At 42.2% G+C, this 21,338-nt stretch overlaps 1 protein-coding gene across 1 annotated transcript in view; it reads right to left on the bottom strand.

Moving 5' to 3' along the window:
- Positions 1-21,338, bottom strand: part of DDAH1 (dimethylarginine dimethylaminohydrolase 1) — a 320,053-nt gene that overhangs the window by 205,458 nt on the left and 93,257 nt on the right. Inside the window, exon 3 of the mRNA XM_073593611.1 lies at positions 14,186-14,276. Coding sequence (XP_073449712.1) covers positions 14,186-14,194 — 9 coding nt within the window. The 5' untranslated portion in view covers positions 14,195-14,276. The remainder of the gene's footprint in view (positions 1-14,185; positions 14,277-21,338) is intronic.

The following is a 21,338-nucleotide window of genomic DNA, read 5'->3' as shown; positions in this document are numbered from 1 at the left end:
TGGGATGATCGCAGTTTGCGTGCATGCGGGACTGACATATGCATTCGCCTTTGCGTGCTAGCATGGGGGGACAGGGGCATTTTTAAAAATATGTATAATTTTTTTTGCTGTCACAAGGAATGTAAACATCCTCATGACAGGTACTCTTTATGGAGGGATCTGGGGTTTAAAAAGACTCCAAAGTCTAACCTATCTGAGTTTTTTGTTCTATTGGGGCATGGCAAAGGTGTTTCAGTGTGTACAGACATCACCTGGCATTCAAGCAGATAATAATGCATAATAAAGATATTTTAAGTAAATACATTATCTAGCCAGTGTCTTATATAACTGTTTGTTGTTACTGTTTGCAGAGAATGTATTTCCGCCTAGTAGGCTGCATTCCCTACTCATTAAACACTGATGGGTTTAATGCAAGGTGAGCCTTCATTAAGGTATGCCCCGATCACAGCAGGCAGAACACATCTGTTGTGTGGCATCTGACAGATTCTGGATGCTGCAGGCACTATAATAAACACAACCAGTGCGTTCTTCTAGCTACACACAGGATACACACACATCAGTTATATCTTGCATTACAGTTTATGTGTAGCCCAATTTTTTTTTTTTTTTAGTTTGTATGAAGTAGGAAGGGGTAATGACCTCTGTTGGGTTTTTACTGCTATCCAGGGCTCTGTTAAAGAGACCCTTTTGCCAGATCATTAATTTCGGCCAGAAATACTGTCGTAAGATTATTTGTGCATTTAACTTATTTTATGTCTGTTATTCTCCTGTAAAAGCTTGTCTAGACATTCAAAAGCCCTGAGACCCCAGCAGACTCAGGGCTGTCACTTAGCGGACACTCTATGTGCTCGTTTACATGTGCAGTGCTCTCTGAGAAGTGATCCACATTTGGATTGCTCTTCAGAGAGCATTTGACAGGTGGATAAATGAACACTTAAATGCCGCACAACCACATCGCAACCATGTGCACTGTACGTTGTTGTGGGGGCACTGGCAGAGCAGCCCCACTCACTTGAATGGGTCATGTTCGGCGGGCACTATGCCCGCTGAAAGCAACAGGTGGCAAATTTCTGCCAAAGTCATGAAGCAAAGTATCACCGCCATGGCATGTGTACACCCCCCGGTGAAACTAAAGGTTAATAACTGTTAGGGGTAATCATAAAAGTTCAGTTTAATAGTTAGAGGCAGGATAGGCTTCTCTGAAGAGATGAGTTTTCAGGGATGTCCTAAAGGTGGCCAGAGTGGGAGATAGCCGGACAGATTGGGATAGACAGTTCCTGAGGATGGGAGAGCCTCTGGAGAAATCCTGCAGATAAGCATGGGAGGAGGTGACAAGAGTGCAGTGGGGGCTGGTGGTTAATTTTTTTTTGGGGGGGGCAAACAGTGCAACCACAGCCAACCCCCCCCCCAGTCGGTCGGGTCACCCGCACCCTCCAGTCAGTTACCAACCCCACACTTACCCCATCCATGGCGCGGGCAGCGCTTTCCTCCGAGCGACAGACGGGGGCTCCCCTGCGTCTCCTCCTTGGCATCACACCATGCGTCTCCTCCCTCCGCCTCCCAGGCCAATAGAATCGATCCTCCTTTCAGCCAATTGGGAAATGGATCTCAGGACCCGCTTCCTGATTGGCCGGGGGGAGAATCAGGAAGACAATAGCGAATATTCTTTTGTTATTGTCACACCCTTTTTTGAAGCCTATAAGAGTCTCTGGCTCTAATCACGTGCTTCAAAAAATTAAAAAAAAGACCGATTGGAATCCATGTGTCCGGCGCCCATGTAGACTAGGGGGCCGGACCCATGGATAGGTGTGGGGGGAAGCTGGAACCCGTGCACCCTGTTTTACGGGCCGCCACTGCAAGAGAGATAGCGAGAAGGAGGTCATGGGTCATGGGAGTGAAGAGAACAGTTTGGTTATATTGAGATGAAGTTGGAGATGTAACTCAGGGCAGAGTTGTGGCTCTGTAGGTAGCAGTCAGTATTTTTAAATATTATTCATTGGGTGAGAAGTCAATGGAGGGATTGGCAGTGAGGAGTAGTGGACAATGAATGCGTGGGAAGGCGGATGAGTCTTTTACCTGCAATTCTTTTTGGTAGGTGAGAGGATCTCTTTAAAGTTGACACATTCTTGACAAGCAGGAAACAGAGGTTCTACATTTCCCATCCACGCAAATGTGCTATTGCTGTCAGTTTAAGAATTTTTGTTTAGTGACAGGTTTGCGTCAAGGCAGCCCATTTGCTTTGAACAAGCCCCTAACAAGATTCAACACACAAAAATTTACTTTTTTTTGGGTGACTCAATACACTGCAATGCATTTGCATTTGCAAACATGGTTTGGGGTGAAGTAAAGTGCAGATGTGCTGGGCTGACACTACATGTGAGTTGGAGCGCCATTCAAAAAACACCACGATGGTACACTGTGCTAAAACTCATTAAAACCTGAATTTTAACATTATAATGGAAAAATATTTCTGCACTAGGTGAGATAAATGGTATACTTAAAATGTGAATGGCAGCTGCACTCATGATATCGCCCACAACAATATTTACGAGGACACTATTTGAAAAAAGGTGCTGCACTCAATATTAATAAGTGCATGCCACATTCAAACATGCTACACTGTGCATAAAATGAATCAAACAAATATAATTCATATAATCATAAGTTAATCAACCACTTGGATGCGCTCTCCTACTCTCCTCAGTTGTCCCAGTGATGACGTCCCATGTGACAAAACGTACGTCAGGCAGAGGAAATAGCGATGATGTCAGCACACCAGCCAGGGTTCCAGACACTGTGTATACTGAATGCCTGTATTTTTGCTGTCCTTGTGAGTATAATTCTTTTTTTAATTAAACTGCTTTTATACTTGGTATTGCGCAGGGAGGTTTCGCTTTCCCTCTATTTGAGTTTACCAGGCTCCATTTACACCTGTGAGATCAATATCGGGCCATATGATGTTTTACTGAGGCGGGTAGGAGAGCGCATCCAAGTGGTCGATTAATACACTGACCTGCCAGGGTTAATAATGCACTTTTTGGCCTGCAAGGGTAATATCTTTCCAGTAAGCAGCTAATTGGCACTTTTGGAGTGGAGCACGTATTTTGGTGACCTTTCACAGCACGGACGTTCATATGAATACATGAGTGGAACACCACCTTTCATTAGTTGGTTATTGGGACTAATAAGATTATATTGAGCACTTTGCACTTTATTCTCTGCATGATAGCATGGACTAAATGGTGGGTTATTTTATGAACTTTTTGGATTTATTTTATTTATTGGCATTGAAGCACTTTTTGCACTTTATGATTATATGAATTATATCAGTTGGATTCATTTTATGTTGTAGCACATTTGATTGCGGCATGCACTTATTATTAATATTTTTTTGTGAACACAGCGCAACACCTTTTCCCATAGTGAATTTGAACACGTATTACTGCGCACACATACTGTAGGTGTGACAACTTTAAGGATAACTGGACATTTACCCTACAGTCACACCTAAGCGCTTTTTGGTGCATTTTGCATTTTGCAGAAATGCACTACGTGCTATGGATGTAGTTCACATCTGTGCGTTTTGCAACACTGCGTTTTTTTCTAAAAAGGTCAGGAACTTTTTTCCCCCATCAGATTGCATGTAATAGACTTCAATAAAGTCGCACCAAAAACACAAGTGCTGCGTTTTTTATGTGTTTTGCAGGGGTCTTTTTGCTTTAAAAACACTGTCTATAGCTGGTTGCTAAGGAGCGGGCTGGGAAGCCAATCGCTGCATCCTTAACAACCAATGAGTCATCAGCTGTCAGTGGGGAATGTAAAAAAAAATTGCTGGCAAAAAAAATCCAGAAAAAAAAAATACGCCAAATACGCCAAAATAAAAAAAAGAAATGGCATGGGGCCACCCAAATCCAAACCAGACCCTTATCTGAGCATGCAGCCTGGCAGGCCAGGAAAGGGAGGGGATGAGCGAGCGCCACCCATCCCCCTCCTAAACCATATCAAGCCACATGCCCTCAACACAAGGGGGTGCTTTGGGGTGGGGGGGGCTCTGTCCCCCCCACCCCAAAGCACCCTGCCCCCATGTTGATGGAGACAAGGGCCTCTTCCCCATAACCCTGTCTGACGTCACTTTTGCCGCTTAGGCTTAAGAGTGCTTTCACACTGAAAGCGCCCGGGCGTAGGCGGTAAAGCGGTGCTATTTTTAGCGCCGCTTTCCCGTCTTAGCGGCGCTATTCGGCCACTAGCAGGGCGGTTTTAACCTCCGCTAGCAGCCGAAAAAGAGTTAAATCCACCCGCAAAACGCCGCTGCAGGGGCGCTTTGCCAGCGGTATGGCGGCGCTGCCCCATTGTTTTCAATGGGCAGGAGCGGAGGAGGAGCAGTGTATTCACCGCTCCTCCTCTGCTGCAAAGAAGCAGGACTTTTTGTGACGTCCTGCCAGCGCTTTCACACTGGGTTTGCAGCTGAGCTGCTATGCAGGCGTTATTTTTAGCACTGTATTGCCTGAAAAATGCCTCCAGTGTGAAAGGGGTCTTAATGGATGATTTTTTTTACATTCCTTGTAATAGAAATGAAAGTGATAAAAAAATAATAATTAAGGCACAGTGTAAAAATAAAAAGTAAAATAAAAAAATTAATTAAAAAAATCTAAAATGTTCCTCTGAGCTCTTGCATAGAAGTGAACACATACATAAGTCATGCCGCATATGTAAATGGTGTTTAAACCACACATGTGAGGTATCACCACGATCGTTAGGGCAAGAGGAATAATTCTAGCACTAGACCTCCTGTAACTCTAAACGGGTAACCTGTAAAAAATTTTTAAAGCGTTGCCTATGGAGATTTTTAAGTGCCGTAGTTTGATGCCGTTCCACAAGCATGCACGATTTTAAAGCAAGATAGATAGCTATTTACTCAGAGTAACATCATCTTTCACATTATACAAAAAGAATTGGGCTAACGTTAATGTTTTGCTTTGTTTTTTTTTTGTTTTCTTTTTATTCATGAAAGTGTATTTTTTTCCCCCAAAAATTGCTTTTGAAAGACCGTTGCACAAATACAGTGTGACATAAAATATTGCAATGACCACCATTTTATTTTCTATGGTCTCTGCTAAAAAAATATATATAATTTTTGGGGGTTCTAAGTGATTTTGTAGCAAAAAAATACAAATTTTTACTTGTAAACAACAAATGTCAGAAAAAGCCAGGATCAGCAAGTGGTTAATGGAGGCCTCACCTCTCTCTTATTCTAAGACACAGGCTGGAGGGGCGTTACACAGCCTGTGACTGGCAGAAATCAACCCACACTATATTTGTACATATAGTCAGTGGCGGATCCAGGGGGGGAGCGGGGCAATTGCCCCCCAGAAAATATTACCGACTCCTAGGCTTTCTCCCTCCGCCACCTCACCATATTTAAGTTTGGAGAGGCAGGGACTTTATTTCTGCTTCCCCCACTCCTCGCGTCTTCCAGGTGGCCTAAGATATATTCAATGGGCCCCATCAGTTAATTTAGAGGGGCCCAGGCAGCGGCGTCGCTTTGGGGGTACAGACCGCGGTGATACCGGGGCCGCCGCTATACACTGTGTAGTATTACTGGCAGAGCCGCAGCACAGCGGTGCAAGTGTGCCCAGCGTACTCCTGCCTTTCTAAGCACTTACTTCCCTGTCAGGCGGAGTGATCTCTACCCGACAGGAGCTCCCTAGTCCCGGCTAGCGTGACGTCACGATTCAGAGGCCAGGAGCGTGAGATCGAAGGTAAGATGCTTCCGAACTGTAGCCAGACTAGCCTGTGTGCACTGCAAGTGAGTGATTAACACAACACTGCCTTAGCTGTCTTAGCTGTTTGAACTTGCTGAAGTGGTGGGGGTGGGGGTTAGGGTTAATTCAGTAAGGCTACTTTCACACTGAGGCGCTTTGCGCAGGCGCTATAGTGCTAAAAATAGCAAAGCGCCCTGAAAGAACCGCTCAATTCACTCCAATGTGAAAGCCCCGAGGGCTTTCACACTGGAGCGGTGCGCTTGCAAGGACGGTCAAAAAAGTCCTACAAGCCGCATCTTTGCAGCGCTATAGGAGTAGTGTATTCACCGCTCCTAAAGCGCCCCTTCTCATCGAAAACAATGGGGCAGCGCTGCAAACCCGCCGGCAGATCGCTTTACAGGCGGTTTTAACCCTTTTTTCGGCCACTAGCGAGGGTTAAAACTGTCCCCGCTATCGGTCGAATAGCGCCGCTAAAATCACGGTAAAACAGCGCTAAATATAGCGCCGCTTTCTCGCCGGCGCCCACCCAACTCAGTGTGAAAGTAGCCTTACAATGGTAATTGTAACACGCAGCATGGAGGGGGTTAATGTACTCACTGATGCAGTAGTCACCAATGGTAATTAATTAACTCCTTTGTGCTGCATTAGTGACAGTGCCACCATCAGTGTTAATTAACCCCTTTTATGCTGCAGCATGAAGGGGTTTAAAAAAAAACACTGCCACTAATGCAGCACCAAGGGGTTAATTAATTGCCATTGGTCACTAATGCATCAGTGAGTACATTAACCCCCTCCATGCTACGTATTAGAATTAGCAATCATCATCATTATTATCATGAGCCACAGCACCTGTATTGTGTGATTATCATGATAATAATGATGATATAGAATGATAGTAAATTTCATCTTTAGGCCTCATTCACACAGGGCGTGCTGCAGACATCCATCTAACATGCAGAGCTGTCTTTTACTGGCTTGGGGATGCATAAAGTGTTGCATATATCTCTGTGGTGGCATCCCATTTATTTCTACTGACACACACAGAGCTATTGTGTCCCAATATGTCGTGTGTGGTGGGTGTGGGTCTCAGATTGCATGCAGGGTGCGTTTAGGGAGCTGCACCAGCATGTCATATTGGGATATAGCGGCTGTGTCAGTGCAGCCATGTGTCACAATACAAATAAATGGGATGCCGGAATGGGGATGCATGTAACACTTTAAAAAAAAGTGTCGCTGTTTTAAACAAGGTTAGGACTGTGGAATATGTTAAATACAGTTCTCTAAGCAACACCTTATTTTCTGGCAGTGCCCCTCCCGAGACTAGACTCTGGATCCGCCCCTGCATATAGTGCAGGGCTACTAATAAAGTGCAATAAAATGAATATCACTAATAAAATACAAATAATAAAAATACAATTCAAATAAAATAGACACAAATGAAATGAACAAATGTCCAAAAATATAAAAAAATGTAAGTGAATGTCTCTTTAACCGGTTCAATACTGGGCATTTTCACCCCCTTCCTTCCCAGAGCAATTTTTAGTTTTCAGTGCTGTCGCACTTTAAACAACAATTGCGCGGTCGTGCGACGTTGTACCCAAACAAAATTGATGTTGTTTTTTCCCCCACAATTAGAGCTTTCTTTTGGTGGTATTTGATCACCTCTGCGGTTTTTATTTTTTGCGCTATAAACAAAAGAAGAGCGACAATTTTGAAAAAAACACAATATTTTTTACTTTTTGCTATAATAAATATCCCAATTTTAAAAAAAAAAAACAAATTTTTTCCTCAGTTTCGGCCGATACGTATTCTTCTACATATTTTTGGTTAAAAAAATCGCAATAAGCGTATATTGATTGGTTTGCGCAAAAGTTATAGCGTCTATAAAATACGGGATAGATTTATGGCATTTTTTAAAAAAAATGTATTATTTTTTTTTTTTTTACTAGTAATAGCGGCGATCGCAATTTTTTTTTCGTGACTGCGACATTATGGAGGACACATCGGACACTTTTGACACATTTTTGGGACCATTCACATTTACACAGTAATCAATGCAATTTTATAGCATTGATCGCTGTATAAATGTGACAGGCAGTGAAGGGGTTAACCACTAGGCGGCTGGGAGGGGTTAAATGTGTTTCCTAGGGAATGCTTCTAACTGTAGGGGACGTACAAGGGGAGGAGACCAATCAGTGTTCCTCCGTTCTGGGAACACAGATCACTCTCCTCTGAGCTAACAGGACGTGGATCTCTGTGTTTACACACAGAGATCCACGGTCCGGCCCGGTTAACGGGCAATCGCGGGTGCCCGGCGGACATCACGGCCGCCGGGCACACGCACCAGGATCCGAGCAACGCGGCGGGCGCGCGCCCCCTAGGCGGCCGGGAACCCGAGGCCGTCATATGACGTCCACCCAGGATGGGAGATCCCATCTGTGGACGTCATATGTACATACGCGGGTAGGGAAGTGGTTAAATTGCATCAATCTTATCCAACCAATGTGTAAAAAAAATCTGTGCAAAAGAAATATACAAAAGAATTTGTACAAAGAATGTTCTTCAGTCAATGATCTTCATTTCATATATTTTTAACCATGGACTATCCTTTTCTCTCAGCAATGTGCCACCTCCACTGTTTTAGATGTACCCTCACCTTAATACAGCAGATAATGATCCTTTATCATTTTCCTTATATAACGATCCAACCACACTATGTTATTGCCAAAAACTAATCAAATATATGTATGTATGACAATCTAAAAGCTGTTTTTTTTTGTTTTTTTGGGTTTTTTTACATCTGACCAGCAACACAGGACTAGAAGCTCCTCCTACTTATGTTTCCTTGCAGACAGGCTGGGAGAGATTTCTATATTTGTTTCAATTACCAAATCTAATAACCTGTGTTTGGGACTGTCCAAAAATAAAAAAAATATTGGAATGAGATCTTACAACTTATAAAAGAGGTTACCAACAGAGTAATACCTGAAGAACCGTGGACGTGTTTGTTTCATGGGGTGGAAAGTCCAACAAAGCAATATAGAGAATCAGTGATACCTCATATGATGAACGCTGCTAAAAGCCTGATACCCAAAAAATGGCAAGAAATAGAAAGCCCCAAAATAAGGGACTGGATTAGTAGAGTAGAAGAGACATATAACATGGAATACCTGAGATATAGTGGGGAGGAAGAAATGGAGGGATTGGCAAATACATGGAAAGATTGGAAGACGTTTAAGAAGACGAAGAGAATTCTCAAACCCTAGAATTACAATGCCTAACTTACTGAAGATATTAAAATATTATGGAGAATTATCAAATTTTAAAATAAACCCCGCTAAATCAGAGATCCTAAATATAATTATAAGCAAACAGGAAGAACAGAGCTTACAGCAGGAATTTCTATTCCCATGAAGGAAGACGGAATTAAAATATCTAGGTATAAAGCTAACAGCATCCTTAGGGAAAATATATCAAGCAAATTATATACTATTATTAGATGAAATAAAAACTGAAATTAAAAAAATAGCAGTAAGGCCCCTCTTATGGATAGGACGAATAAATACCCTAAGGCCTCATACACACGGACATTTTAACAGCGGCTTTTTTGAGCTTTTTTGCTGCTTAACCACTTCAATACCGGGCACTTTCACCCCCTTCGTTCCAGTCCAATTTTCAGCTTTCAGCGATATCGCACTTTCAATGAGAATTCCGCAGTCATGCTACACTGTACCCAAATGAATTTTTTATCATTTTGTTCCCACAAATAGAGCTTTCTTTTGGTGGTATTTATTCACAACTCCGTTTTTAATTTTTTGGGATATAAGCGAAAAAAGAGCAGAAATTTGGAGAAAAAAACAATATTTTCTCTTTTCTATTTTAAAAGAAATCCAATAAAATCTAATTTTGTCATAAATTTAAGCCAAAATGTATTCTGCTACATGTCTTTGGTAAAAAAAATCCCGTTAAGTATATAATAATTTGGTTTGTGTGATCACAGACATATGTATGCAGATGATCATGTACAGATGTGCGCAGATGATCACAGACAGATGTACGCAAATGATCATGTACAGATGTGCGCAGGTGATCACGGACATATATGTGCAGATGATCATTGGGACATGTGATTTTACTGTTACATATGTGGGACAGGTGTTTTTACTGTGTGGGGACATGTGTGTGTGGGGACGTATTTTGGGGACACTATTTTGGGGACATGTGTGTTGACATTGTGTGGGGACATGTGTGGGGACACTGGGCCGGTGATCAGTGTGTAAAAAGCTGTAAAAAACAGCTCATACTCACTGATCACTGGCCAGCTGCAGCGATCTGCCCTCCTCTCCTCACTGACAACCTCTGAGTGAGGAGAGGAGAGCCGTTCGCCTAGCAACCAGCTCTCTATTTACATCACATGACGGCTGTGATTGGACACAACTGTCATGTGATCAGGAGGGCCAATCACAGAGCCCTCCTGCTGATCAGAGATGCGCCGTGTCCGGGTGACACAAGCGCATTGGGATCGCGCCGCTGCGCGGGCATGCGCGTGTGCGATCCCCTCCTTCTGAGGGACGTTCCTAAATGTCCACTCAGAAGGAGGAAGTGCCCACCTGGCCGTATATGTGCAGTGGCCGGGTGGGAAGTAGTTAAGAACGCCACTTCATGTTATTCAATGGGCTCATACAGACCATGGCGTTTTTGAGCTGTAACAGGCAATGGTCATTTTTAAGCTCCAAAAAAAACCAAGGACCAGCGCTCTGAGGCTCTAGCGCTAGAGCTGTTTTGACGCTGACAGCGAAAAAATTAGCGATATACCGAAGTTTTTTTAGCGTCAGCGTTTTTAAGCTGTAAAAATGTTTATGTGGGTAATTTGGGAGTGGAAAATAGCAGAGGGATGTTTTTTTAAAAAAAATGCGCCTTAGCGTTAACGCTTACAAATGACGTTAAACGCACATTGACGCCAAATCAAAACACTAATAAAATCGCGTTTTTAATGCTGCTTTTTTCCAGGTGTTGTTACTAGCTTTTTATAGCCCATTTTTTTAAATGTCCCTGTGTATGAGGTTTAAGGCCTCATGCACACTGGATGTTTTTTGACGTTTTTTACAGCAGCTGTTTTTGGCTTCAGACGTTTTTTTCTGCAATCAATAAACTCCTCATGTGTCCATGCACACATAGGCTGTTATCAGCAGTTTTTGGCTTGGCCGTTTTTTTGGCTTTAAAAAAAAAAAAAAAAACACTAGTGGGTTCTGAGAGGAGTTTTTCAGCTGTAAAAACGCTCTAACATCAAAAAACGCTGATAAATGACGATAAACGTTCAAAAACGTGGCTCACCAGCATTTGACGTTTTTGATCCATTGGAAGAAAAAATAAACCGCTAAAAAACGCTAACGCGGAAAAATGCTAAGAAACGCTATTGCAAAAACATTGAAAATTGTTAAAAAACTCACTGCAAAGCTACTGCCTTTTTTTATAACATTATTTTAACGTCCAGTTAACCAAGTTTATTTGGTAGAATAAGAAATCAGGAATTTCATTTTTGGTATTAAGGAAAGATAAAAAGCAAGGAGGACTAGTGGTACCAGATTTTGAAAAATATTATAACACAGTGTTGTTATCACGAGTAGTGGAATGGGCAAAAAAAAAATGAAAAAAGGTGGGTAAAATTGGAGAATACAATGAGTAATGCACGGTTGAGGAATGTAATATGGATCCCACCACAATGTAGGGCACTAGGAGAGAACACATATAATCACATGAAGTGCACTTGGAGTTGGGATTTAATACACAAACAAGGTAAATGGAAATATAATTCATTAATTCCACTGAAGGAAAACAATTATTTTACACCGGGAAAAGGGATAGTAGGTGGGAATTGGATAAAAAATGAAAATGCTCAACTCAGAGATATAACAAAAAAGGGGAAAATATGCACATTTCAACAACTAAAACATAAAACAGATTTGATGGTGGTTAATGAATGGCGGTATCTCCAGCTGAAGCATTTCGTTAGGACTTTGCCCCAACCAATAAGATCAGGGGATGATTTAATGCCGCTAGAGCTGGCTGGCTGGTTATGCACAGCGGCAAATACAAGAAACAGCATATCCCGGATCTACATAATCCTAATGGCAGCAGAGGGGCTGGAGGTTCTGCCATATATAAAAAAAAATGGGAGAAAGAATTGGGGACACGAGGGAACAAGCAAAATATAGGAAAGATATTGAAACTGGTACATAGTTCCGCGGTAGACACAAACACAGCCAAAATGAATTACGAATGCCTGACAAGGTAGTATATAACACCAGATAAAGCATGCAAATAACAACCAGGGAAATCCCCAGAGTGTTGGCGAGGTTGCAAGGTAGTAGGAACTATTTGGTGGGACTGTCCAAAAAAAAATATTGGAATGAGATCTTACAACTTATAAAAGAGATTACCAACTGAGTAATACCTGAAGAACCGTGGACGTGTTTGTTTCATGGGGTGGAAAGTCCAACAAAGCAATCTAGAGAATCAGTGATACATCATATGATGAAGGCTGCTACAAGCCCGATACCCAAAAAATGGCAAGAAATAGAAAGCCCCAAAATAAGGGACTAGATTATTATGCCGCGTACACACGGTCGGACTTTTCGACCGGACTTGTCCGACGGACGCCGACGGACCAAATCCGGCAGACAATTCGATCGTGTGTGAGCTTCACCGGACCTTCACCTGACTTTTCCAGTCTCAAATCTGACAGACTTTAGATTTGGAACATGCTTCAAATCTTTACGTCGTAACTCCGCTGGACCCAGAAATCCGCTCGTCTGTATGCTAGTCCGACGGACAAAAACCGACGCTAGGGCAGCTATTGGCTACTGGCTATCAACTTCCTTATTTTAGTCCGATGTACGTCATCACGTACAAATCCGTCGGACTTTGGTGTGATCGTGTGTAGGCAAGTCCGGTCGTTAGAAAGTCTGTTGAAAGTCCGTCGAAAGTCTGTCGAAAGTCTGTTGGACGGGCTGTCGGACTTTTGTAGCTGAAAAGTCCGACCATGTGTACACGGCATTAGAGTAGAAGAGACATATAACATGGAATATCTGAGATATAGTGGAGAGGAAAAAATGGAGGGATTGGCAAATAAATAGAAAAATTGGAAGACGTTTAAGAAGACGAAGAGATGTGTTGAGGCGATGAGTTGCTAGGTGAGGGGGAATTGGGTGAAACGGAATGAAAAAGGCAGGGGGAGGAAGGGTTCAGGGAAGGGGGTGGGAGGGTTTGTAATTGCATTTAATATTATATTCATGGTTGAATTTTGAAGGAAAATTTTGTATGCTGGTATTTTGATATAATGAAAATAAATAATAATACAAAAAAGACACAAGTCCAACCTATGTGTGTGATTATATGTCAGCATTACATTATATATCACTGTATATTGCGGACGTTCAGGTACTTATCTAATAGTTTTTTGAAACTATCGATGCTCCCCGCTGAGACCACCGCATGTGGAAGGGAATTCCACATCCTTGCCGCTCTTACAGTAAAGAACCTTCTAAGCAGTTGAAGGTTAAACCTCCTTTTCTTCTAATTTTAATGAGTGGCCACGTGTCTTATTAAACTCCCTTTCGCGGAAAAGTTTTATCCCTATTGTGGGGTCACCAGTACGGTATTTGTAAATTTAAATCATATCCCCTCTGAAGCGTTTCTTCTCCAGGGAGAATAAGTTCAGTGCTCGCAACCTTTCCTCATAACTAATATCTTCCAGACACTTTATTAGCTTTGTTGCCCTTCTTTGTACTCGCTCCATTTCCAGTACATCCTTCCTGAGGACTGGTGCCCAGAACTGGACAGCATACTCTATGTGCAGCCGGACCAGAGTCTTGTAGAGCGTTGCATGCTATTGCTGAGCCTATCATCTACTAGGACCCCCAGGTCCTTTTCCATCCTTGATTCCCCCAGAGGTTCACCCCCTAGTAAGTAGATTGCATTCATATTTTTGTCACCCAAATGCATTATTTTACATTTTTCTACATTGAACCATTTGCCATGTAGTTTCCCACCCCATTAATTTGTTCAGATCTTTTTGCAAGGTTTCCACATACTGCGGAGAAGTTATTGCCCTGCTTAGCTTAGTATCGTCCACAAATACAGAGATTGAACTGTTTACCCCATCCTCCAGGTCGTTTATGAACAAATTAAACAGGATTGGTGCCAGCACAGAACCCCAATATTGCACAGTACCTAATATTAAAAGTCAACAGTTACAGTAGTTGTAGCTGATGCCTTTTAATTTTTTCGTGAGGGGGGCCGGAACACCTCTTTAAGTGGGTTTAAAAAAAAAAAAGGGACATGTCTAGGGTCATATCCCCGACTTTCCCTGGAGATTACAGCCAGCTGAAAGCTATGGAAGTAAAGCACAAGCTGTTCCTTACCTTGGCCATCCATGGTCATCTGATTGAGTCACAGTACGCTCTAATAGACGCTGCCTTCATGGTGGTACAATCGTCATCAATGAACGGATGGCTAGAAAAGAAAGTAAAAAGAGTAAGTTACTGGGGTTGGATGGAGGAAGTAGACACCAATATATACACAGCATAGGAAAATCCGGAGGTTTCTGCATCTAAAGGTTACAAAGAAAAAAGTATTCACACAATTCAAGAAATGTGTTTGAAGGCCGATTTCATGAACCAAACAGAAGATGGGTGACTCAGCATGTTGTGCAAATATGCAGCTGGCCTGACTCAAGGGTAGGACAAGTGAAGTAGATGCCTAAGGGCCTGAGCAGTTCTTAGAATGCATAGCCACTTCAAAGTTTTACTTTGTAGACATGCTAAAGAGATCAGCTTGATGGAAATAATCTCATCAATATGTTTTTTTTTTGTTTTTTTCATTCTACGTATCATTTCTAAGGATTACTTATGCAGTTGTGCTTTCTACCTTGCAGTGTTGCACTTCACTGCTCACAATAATAATGCTGACTCACTAGAAACAATTCACTCCCTGTGTGGCTGATAAGATATTTCCAAAGTTGTTGAAGTTGAACTCAAGGAATGATTTTTTATTCTTTTTTTTACATCACAGATGGGTAAATCCTTTATATATCACACCCGGAGGGCCAGGGGGATGCAGAAATTCACTGTAGTAGCCCGTACTGCAGACAGTCAGCGCTGTCCCTTCTGGGTGCTGCTGAAGCGACTTGCATTCTGTATAGTGAACACAGGGGGACGCTTGCTCAGCATCTTAAACAAAGGCCCAGTTTAAAGGCCTTCAGAATTTAGGGGGGCCTGACTGTGGTCATAGGGAGTAAAAAAATTACATAGTGTCTGTGGTCAGTAGAAGGAGGAACTGTGCCTCATAATGGGCATTAGTGATAGGAATTAAACCATATTGTTGGTGTCATTGGAAGGAATAAAGTCCAATTATTGGTGTCAGTTGGAGGTATAGTGCCCCATCGTCAGTGTCAGTGGGAGGAATAGCCCCCATTGTTGGTGTCAGTGGAAGGAATAGAGCCCCATCATTGGTGTCAGTTGGAAGAATAGTGCCCTATCGTCGGTGGGAGGAATAGTCGCCCATTTTTAGTGTCAGTGGAAGTAATAGAGCGCCATTATTGGTGTCAGTGGAAGGAATAGGTACTGCTGGTACTGACGTTATTCCCGGACCATGGGGTTCCATTTTAACTTTAGTGGAACACAGGTCGGCTCTCTTGTCAGCTTGTATAGTGGGGTGATTCACTGAGAATCAGGGCCTCTGATAAGGCAGTACAACCAGTCCTGTTGTAGTGGGCCCAGGCCCCATCAGCTAAACAGGGGGGCCCAGGGCAAGTTTCTGCCAAAATAAATACATTTATTTTACTAGGCCACACCCTCACTCCTACTTGCTTACCAGGGCTTAAATTACATTTACACAGGTTAACAGAGGGGCCCAGAAGGTGGGAGCAGAGGAGGGACTTTTTTTTTCATTTTCAAGGTGTAGGTAGATAAAGTCAGTGCTGCTTTTCTGCTGCACCCCAGGGGGTAGGTGTGGTTGGGGGGGGGGGGGGGGGGCATCAGAAGGGCTGTATGGGGCCCCATGATTTCTAACAGTGGCCCTGTTGAGAATGATCATGCTATGTATATGTGCCTAGCCATTGAGGCACCTACAAATGTGAGTGCAATATTTTGTTTTATTCAAATAAAGAAGAGTTTTTTTTTAACATATTACACAATGAGTCCCTCTCTCTGTTCCCTTTTCTTATGAGCCAAGTATGTCCGAATTCCTTCTCATGAGTCATATACACCTGGATCTGGAGGATTAAGGAGAAAAGGCAAAGTCGTCCCCCCCCCGCCCCTTTGAAAGCATTTTTGACCTGGTGTTATTTAACATAGGTCCATCTGTTCTGGTGAGTCCAGGCTGTCCAAAGGAGAGTGCACTGGGTGGTGGATTTCATTTCAATTGATAAGTGGAACACTTTTAAATGTGGACCACATTTATGAACTATTCATTTTTATATTTATTATTTTTTATATTATATATATATATATATATATATATATATATATATATATATATATATATATAATTATTTATTATTATTATTTTATATTTATTTTTTTGCATTTATGACTTTTTTGGTGAATGTGGACTGTCTATCTCCTTTTTTTTTTTGTATAGTGTTTATTGATATTATATGCAATATACAGTACCTTGAAAAAGTGTTCAAACCCCTTGACAGTTTCCACATTTTATCATTTAACATCCAAAAAACGTAAATTTATTTTATTGGGATTTTATGTGATAGACCAAGGATCTGCAATTAGCGGACCTCCAGCTGTTGCAAAACTACAAGTCCCATCATGGCTCTGCCTCTGGTTGTCATGCTTGTGGCTGTCAGAGTCTTGCTATGCCTCATGGGATTTGTAGTTCTGCAACAGTTGGAGGTCCGCTAATTGCATATCCCTGTGATAGACCAACACAAAGTGGCACATAATTGTGAAGTGGAAGGAAAATGATAAATGGTTTTCAACATTTTTTACAAATACCTGAAAAGCATGGCGTGCATTTGTATTCAGCCCCCTTTACTCCGATACCTCTAACTAAAATCTAGTGGAACCAATTGCCTTCAGACGTCACCTAATTAGTAAATAATGTTCACCTGTGTGTAATTTAATCTTAGTATAAATACAGCTAATTTTTTTGAGCCCTCAGAGGTTTGTTAGAGAACCTTAGTGAACAAACAGCATCATGAAGGCCAAGGAACACACCAGACAGGTCAGGGATAAAGTTGTGGAGAAGTTTAAAGCAGGGTTAGGTTATAAAAAAATATCCCAAGCTTTGAACATCTCACAGAGCACTGTTCAATCCATCTTCCGAAAATAGAATAAGTATAGCACAAACGCAAACCTACCATGACATGGCCGTCCACCTAATCTGACAAGCCGGGCAAGGAGAGCATTCATCAGAGAAGCAGCTAGGAAGCACATGGTAACTCTGGAGGAGCTGCGGAGATGCACAGCTTAGGTGGGAGAATCTGTCCACAGGACAACTATTAGTCATGCACTCCACAAATCTGGTCTGTATGGAAGAGTGGCAAGAAGAAAGACATTGTTGAAAGAAAATCATAAGAAGTCCCGTTTGCAGTTTGCGGGAAGCCATGTGGGGGACACAGCAAACATGTGGAAGAAGGTGCCCTGATCAGATTAGACCAAAACTTTAGTTTTTGGCCTAAAATAAAACGCTATGTGTGGTGGAAAACTAACACTGCACACAGTGGCGGCTGGTGCTCAAAATTTTTATGGGGGCACAAACAAACTGAAAGATTCAGAAAAAAACATCAATTGCAGCCTCACTGTGCCCATCAATTGCAGCCACTGTGCCCCATCAAATGCCGCCACTGTGCCATCAAATGCTGCCACTGTGCTCATCAAATACCGCCACTGTGCCCGTCAAATACTACCACTGTGCCCATCAAATGCTGCCACTGTGCCCATTTAAAAGTTAACACTGTGACCCCCCCCATGCCTGCTCATCGTCTGCCCGGCACTTACCCTATCTCGGTGGGGCAGCAGGTGACGGCGGCAAGCTATGTCCTCTGTGCGTCTCCTCCCGATAGGCGTCAAATCACAGCGCCTGTCGTTTCAGCCAATCACGTGACGGGTAACACACCCGCGCTTCCCGATTGGCAGAGAGGCAGTTCAGCCTGGTTAACTGACAGCCTTGCAATGCCAAATGGGACTTGGAGTCCTGCAACAGTTGGAGGGTCACAGGTTGAGCACCCATGGTTTAGATTAAAGCATATTCATGTGTTAGAATGGCACAGTCAAAGTCCAGACCTAAATCCAATTGAGAATCTGTGGCAAGACTTGAAAATTGCTGTTCACAGACGCTCTCCATCCAATCTGATAGAGCTTGAGCTATTTTGTAAAGAAGAATGGGAACAAATCTCACTCTCTAGATGTGCAAAGCTGGTGGAGACATCCCCAAAAAGACTTGCATCTGTAATTGCAGTGAAAGGTGGTTCTACAAAGTATTGACTCCGGGGGGCGAATACAAATGTACATCACATTTTCTGTTATTTATTCGTCAAAAAATTTGAAAACCATTTATCATTTTCTTTACACTTCTCAATTATGTGCCACTTTGTGTTGGTCTATCACATAAAATCCCAATAAAATACATTTATGTTTTTGTATTTATAATATGAAAAAAATGTGGAAAATTTCAAGGGGTATGAATACTTTTTCAAGGCACTGTATAGCTTACATTTGTGGGTCATTTTTTAAATTTGTTTTAATGCAGTATTGGTATAATATTTATGTATCGTTTGTACCTATGTAACATTTTGTATTCAAATGAGTGCTGTTTTATTTTATACACATATTGTTGGCAGCTAGTTGATACACTTGGTTTATGAGTAGCATATTGTAACATTTTGTATCCAAACAACTACTACTATAGTTCACACATATTATTTGTACCTGGTTGATACACTTGGTTTATCAGTAGAAGCTTGTTTTCACTATGAAGATTTAAAATAGTGATTATAACGATCACCTTATAAAACAACCCATTCAGTTTAAAAAGGTAATGAAAGGCAAACCACTTGTTATAAATATCTTTTTTCCTCCCTTTTTTATAGGTGATCACATTCCCTCTGTTGTAAGCTGCATAAGAGCTGGGGGGAGGAGAAGCAACAGCACATTGAGCTTACCAGTGAAAGGCTGTGCAGGGGGGCATTTCAGGACAAGTCTGCTCATTGGGGGAGAGCAGGCCAAGTTCCCAGCATAGCTAGAGAACTGACCACAGTGTGCTCCCCTGCTTAGTGTGGTCAGCTTTTAATAGGAAAGCTGAGGGACTGGCAGGTACACCAGGGATTTTACACAAAGGAAGTGATACAAAGAGAACAGGAGACTTTTTCAAAGAAGTACATGGTACAGCAGGCACATATCAGGAAATGAAATGTTGGGGTAACAAACACTTTAACCACTTCAGTACCAGGCCATAGTCATATGATGTCCACAGATGGGATTTCCCATCCTGGGCAGGCATCATATGACATCCTTGGCTTCTCGCCACTCCTGCGGGCCCCCGGGGGCCCGCATCACAGTGATCGGGGATGAGGCATGTCCCTCGGACACAGCCCACCCTAGATCCGTGTAAAGAGCCAATAAAATAATGGCTCTTTACCACGTGACCAGCTGTGTCCAATCACAGCCGGCCACACACTGTCCACGTGCACGGTGCACAGATCGCCGATCGGGGGTGAGGCTTGTCACCCTGACACAGCCCAACCCCGATCTCAGTAAAGAGCCAATGAAATTGGCTCTTTACCACGTGACCAGCTGTGTCCAATCACAGCCGGTCACAGAATGTCAACAATGTTACCGGGTTCTCCTTCTCACACACCGATCATGTGTGAGAAGGAGATTGCAGTAACAGCTCGTTACTGCTTACCGTGCACACCAACACACACTGATTGCCCCCCCAATAAAGAGGACCTTTCATCAGCCATCAAAGTACCTGTCACCAGTCATCAAAGTACCTGAGTACGTGTCACAGCCAATCTGAGTACCTATCACAGCCCATCTGAGTATCTGTCACAGCCCATCTGAGTATCTGTCACAGCCCATCTGAGTACCCGAGTACCTGTCACAGCCTTTCAGAGTACCTGTCACCACCCATCAGAGTACACAAGTACCTATCTGCAGCTCATCAGGTTACCCGAGTGCCTATCTGCAGCCCATGCCTCATAGATTACACGTTGGGGTGTTTTCTTCCAAAATGAGGTTATTTTGTGAGTAATTCCACTGTCCTGGTGCTCCAGGACCTTCAAAAGTGTGATAGGGAGGAATGAAATGAGATGTGTAATTTATGCTCCTAGAATGCCTGATGGTACTACTTTAATGTTGGACCTCTCTATGTGGCCAGACTGTGTAAAAGTCTCACACATGTTGTATAGCCATACTCAGCAGTAGCAGAATGTATTTTGGGGTGTACCTTTATTTTATTTATCTATATACATGCTATGAGTTAGAAACATCTTATAAATTAACAATTTTTTGAAAAAAAAAAAACGTTTTAATTTTCTTTCCACGATTTCCAAAGACTTGTGGAAAAAAAATAACCATTCAAAAGACTCATAATGCCTTATAGAACAGACTTTGGGGTGTTTGCTTTCTTAAATGGGATAATTTTGTGGGTAATTCCATTGTCCTGGTGCTCCAGGGCCTTCACAATGTAATAGGTCATTTGTAAATTAGGGATGTAATTTATGCTCCCAGAACCCCTGATGGTGCTCCCTGCATGTTGGACCTCTCTGTGTGGCCAAGCTATGTAAAAGTCGCACACATGTGGTATCGCCATACTCGGGAGGAGTAGCAGAATGTATTTTGGGGTGTAATTGGAAGTATCCATATGCTGTGTGTGAGAAATAACTTGGTATGACAATTTTGTGAAGAAAAAATTCTTAATTTTTCCAAGAATTGTGGGAAAAGTTACAACTTCAAAAAACTCACCATGCCTCTTATTAAAACCTTTGACTGTCTACTTTTCAAAAAGGGGTCATTTGGGGGGTATTTGTACTGTCCTGACATTTCAGAGCCTCAGTACATTAGGTGTGATCAATCTTCAATGATTTGCACCATAGCTTGTAGACTCTATAACTTTTACACAGACCAAATAATATACACTGATTTGGGTTATTTGTATCAAAGATATGTAGCAGTATACATTTTGGCCCAAATTTATGAACAAAAATGATTTATTTGCAAAATGTTATCATAGAAACTAAAAAAAAGTGTTTTTTTTTCACAATTTAAGCTCTTTTCTCACTTATATCGCAAAAAAAAAAACAAAAAAAAAAATAAACAGTGGTATACCACCAAAAGAAAGCTCTATATGAAAAAAATGATAAAAATTTTTGTTTGGGTACAGTGTTGCATGACTGAGTAATTGGCATTCAAAGTGTGAGAGCACTAAAAGCCTAAAATTGGTCTGGGCAGGAAGGGTGTATAAGTGCCCTATATTGAAGTGGTTAAGTGGGCTTAGCACTGTCAGTCTACTCTTAACAGCAGTACCAAATAGGCCAGCCTGAACCTAAATGTCACAGCA

The sequence above is a fragment of the Aquarana catesbeiana genome, linkage group LG07, assembly GCF_042186555.1.
Source record: "Aquarana catesbeiana isolate 2022-GZ linkage group LG07, ASM4218655v1, whole genome shotgun sequence".
NCBI lineage: Eukaryota > Metazoa > Chordata > Amphibia > Anura > Ranidae > Aquarana > Aquarana catesbeiana.
Note: the sequence above shows the minus strand (reverse complement) of the source record. Positions and strands in the feature narration are given on the sequence as shown.